The sequence below is a fragment of the Mangifera indica genome, chromosome 5, assembly GCF_011075055.1.
Source record: "Mangifera indica cultivar Alphonso chromosome 5, CATAS_Mindica_2.1, whole genome shotgun sequence".
NCBI classification, from domain to species: Eukaryota; Viridiplantae; Streptophyta; class Magnoliopsida; order Sapindales; family Anacardiaceae; genus Mangifera; species Mangifera indica.
Genome location: NC_058141.1, coordinates 2694689 through 2699068, shown reverse-complemented (window position 1 = coordinate 2699068; position 4380 = coordinate 2694689). Strand labels below are relative to the sequence as shown.

Genomic DNA, 4380 nt, shown 5'->3' with positions numbered 1-4380 from the left:
ACATGACTGCCAATTCAGATAAACAAGCGCTTTCATTCGTTCATATTTATTGCACGCATCAAATATGTAAAACAAATTTAACCACGTATCTTAGAATCTCTTTTACGATTTCAATGCATTCAACCTCCTAAATCCATTCATAATCATAAGTTTAAATAAATAATATTATGATTATTTTATTTTAAATATTTAATTAAATATTATTATTCAATCACATAAAAATACATAATTTAAATATTTAATTAAATATTTAAAACTAAAGATACATAGTTTTATCAATTTTTTACTTTATAAACTTTAGAAATATGCAACATTTCTCCCACAGAGGATTTTCTATCTTTTCATGTCAGTTTCCATAGAGGGAGGAACAGCTCCCATGGCCACTCCCCGATTTCGCCTTTCAACATTACCCTGCCATCCTGTAGAAAGTTCCAAGACGATCAGCACATGATAACCCAATTCATAATTAAAAATTTCAATAATCCATTTCATATATATAAATACGTACCAATGGACATGTCAAATCCACGGCTCCGGAACTCTCGATATTCTTGACAAAGGGCACAGGTCTCGCAACAAAAATGAACCAAGCAGTCGCAACAAGGGCTCTCCTCAAGCTTGAACTGCTGCCGCATCTTCGTGCGATAAAAGCAGGAGTAGCAAAATGTAAAACCAGTCACGGCAGCAAGTAAAAAATAAAGCACTCCTGCTGTTCCACAGGCTGCAGTAAAAACAAAGAATCATTAGATTATATGATAACACGTTAGTGTTTTAACTCGTTGTTAGTTGGTTGCTTACAGGTATATCCTTGGTCTGCAATCTCAGCAACTCGTCCAAAAGTGATGCATGGACACCAAAACGTCAAGCAGCCTGCTAAACAATAAACATATTAATCATTTTGAAGCCTTGTCAATGGAATAATTAACTTACAGCTTGAGCAGTCAGAGAAGCAGTCGCAAAGTCCAGAAGACCAAGCTCCTAATGTGGGTTGGTGCTGGAAGGCTTGAGCCAGCGGGACTTCGGTTGCTGCGCCGTACTGATCTAATTCCTGATTGGGGTTTGTTACGTTCATGGCTTTGAAGGATTGGAATTTTATTGAAAATGCTATGAGAAGAAGGTCGATCTGCATCCAAAACAATTAAAGGAGTGACAGAAGCGGCCCACTCACAGAAAGACCCCAAAATTTATTTGCTTCATAATTTCCAAATTCCAATGCATCAGAAGTTAAAACGAATTTTCAGAGGTTGATGCAAAGTTTTACCCAAACAAAAAGTATTTGATCCGAGTTTAGTATGTCAAAATTAAGGATCATTTCAATCAGATTATGATAAAAAAATGTTTTAATTCTATTTAAATTTATAGTTTGAATTCATAATTCAAATTTGTGGCTCAAATTTGTTATGCATTGATAAAATAAAACTGTTTTACTTAATAATAGGCAAAACGATATCATTTTATAATAAACCATGAATTTGAGTAATCAATTCAAACCAAATTGAGTCAAACTCCATTTAACTTGAAATTTGACTTAATTTAAATAACAAGTTGATTCTTTGGCTCAAACTTCAATCGAATTGAGCAAAATCAAATTGAGTCAAATCGATTTCTAAGAACAAGCCAACTTAATTTGAGTCTAACCCTATATGTTTTAACCAATGTTTTCATACGTATGCTAATTGGATTAAAAATGATATTCAAAATAATTTGGACGCATTAAAATATGCAATTTTGATTAAATTTAGGGATTTTTAAATTTTTACCCTTATTTTAAACGGTATATATACACACACACACACACATATATATATATATACACACACACACACACACACATTTATCTCAACCCTAAACAAAAATACTATAATAATAATTTATTTTTTCAAAATATGCTCCTTTACGTGGTCCATGCAAAAATATTTTCTTTTTTTTTTTTTTACAACTTTTTCTTGGTAACTTTAGAAGACATTTTTTGTTAATGAAAAATAATTGAAGCAGTAAGAAACTTTGAAAAATAATTGAAGCACATGTGATTAAATAGTATTCACGTGAAAAATAATGGAAGCAACAAGCCATTATATGGATTCTGCATCTGTAGAGTGCTTCTACTTACATATGTTGTGCTGCTTTGCACCTAAATTGCAGAGTGATAAGAGCCTGGGACTTTTAAATTAGAAAGACATTGATTACTTATAATTTAAGTAGAATGTTATTGTCATATTCTTATCAACATTAATCTTAAAACCCTGAAATTGACAGTTGTATGGTACACTTTTTTCCTTGAGTACTAATTGTTCTACCATTTTCCTTATGTTTATTTGTGTTTTAAATACCCTGTCGATTCATAACTGTTTATGAACAAATGGTTGTTATTTTACGTAGACAAGTATTAAAGGAGGGAAGATTTTGTTACAAGGACGTGATTGCATTTACAGCGAAATTTGTAAATCCAATCACTAGTAAGATGTTATGGGCGGTAATATCAGGGGTCCGTGTAGAGGTTAACCGTGGCGTTGACGTCAATCCTTTTTCTATAGATTAAAAAGTATCGTGGGTCATGTCAATAATATGTGCTCCAATTATTTTTCAAAGTTTCTTATCATTTCAATTATTTTTTATTAACATAAGATGTCTTTTAAATTTACAAAAAAAAAAGAGAGAATTTCTCTATGTAGACAATATTAGGAGAAATTACTGTTATGGTATTTTTGTTTAAAGTTTGAGATAAATGATATTTATATATATATATATACATATGATTTAAAATAAGTGTAAAAATTCGAATATCCCTTAAATTTAAGTAAATATTATGTTTAATTGTTTATTTTCCTAATGAGATGCACATTAATATAGAAGTTTGAATAAGATAAATTATCAATTGAACATAACATTTATGGGTTTGTACCTGTTTGATCGTAGTTTATAGAAGTCCGAAGCTCCAATCAGGTTTAAAAGATCACTAAATTGGCTTCCGATTTTCGATCAAACCTGCCAATCTGATTTAAAACTATGATTTTAACATATATTTTAACGAGAATAGGATGAGGAAGTAAAGATTGGAAGTCGATGGCCATCAGATTTGACTGGTTTAGTGAATTATAGCTAATTATGGCTTCTGTTTTGATGGCTACATTTATCACAAAGAGAGAAGTTTAAGGTCCATCAAAAATTATTTGAAACTTTGTTACTTGATGCTAAGTGGCGATCGTCCTCCATTTGTTAATTGGAAGTTTTAAATATACGATGGAACATACACCCACGTTGACACGGTCGTGCTGTGCTCGTTGCGGCCAGCCATGCCATGTCATAGTTTGTGGCATGAGAAGACTCGATACACAGTTAAGGCCCTATAAACCATGCCTCTGTGAGTCTTTAATAGAGTGGTCCACGTGTTTTGCAGATAGATGTGTAATATTATGTGTATTTTATTTTAATTTTTATATTTTTTGCAAGTTGGGTTGGACCTTAAAGCTCAAGACAGCCTATGGGTCTGACATAATTCACAAAATTATGGGTTGTTCCCCCTGCAGCTCGATTGTGGGCTGGCCTTACCCTTTGGATATATATTGTTTTTCGGTTTGATCGAAGTGATGAACAAAATTTGCTCACAGTTTTGGTCCTATTGCACTTAACGTTTTAATAATTGGATTGGCTCTTGAATTGATCCAAGGCTCAGTTCGGATTTTTCCAATTCAATCAAAATATATATATATATATATATATATATATATATATATATATATATATATATATATATATATATATATATATATATATATATATATATATATATTATTTAGATATCAATTATTTTTAATATTCTAGAAATGATTTTGGAACATGATGGTGCCGCACCATCACCCCCCTGATGGTCTTGAAAGCACAACATAAGTTGATGTTAGCATATTCTTGAATCACGATCGGATGAGATTACAAATGGATCAAGGTTTTCATAACTATGTTAATAAGTTAATTGAATAAAAGATTGCCGATTTAGATGCAAACAGGTTAGTCTAATTGTATTTAAAAAAAAAAAACTAATCATCGATATATTCGTTATATTATATACATTTTTGATACATTTTATAATATATATTATTTTTTATTTGTATCTAATCATATGATAAGTATTATATATTAAATGATATTAATAACTATCAGTATAATTTTTTATCAAAAAGAAAAAGAAAAAAAATCAAAGTTTAAAGATAAAAATCATATGGGATAAAATAATTTGAAAACATAAATTCCTGCATACTACAATAATTCTAACTATGTAAGGTAATACTAAATGTAATTATGAAAATTAGAGGTAATTTTTTACTGTGAAAGGTAATATTCTTCCCAAATTCAAATAAATTATGGAAAATTTTTCAGACCTAA

The 4380-nt window shown here is 30.3% G+C and overlaps 1 protein-coding gene across 1 annotated transcript; it reads right to left on the bottom strand.

Moving 5' to 3' along the window:
• Positions 1-333: 333 nt before the first annotated feature.
• LOC123217777 (protein PLANT CADMIUM RESISTANCE 2-like) lies at positions 334-1072 on the bottom strand. The gene is made up of 4 exons (XM_044638905.1): positions 931-1072; positions 799-870; positions 509-721; positions 334-419 (listed from the first exon to the last, which is right to left on the bottom strand). Exons 1-4 carry the CDS (start codon positions 1070-1072, stop codon positions 334-336), a joined length of 513 nt encoding a protein of 170 aa, XP_044494840.1.
• Positions 1073-4380: the final 3308 nt, after the last annotated feature.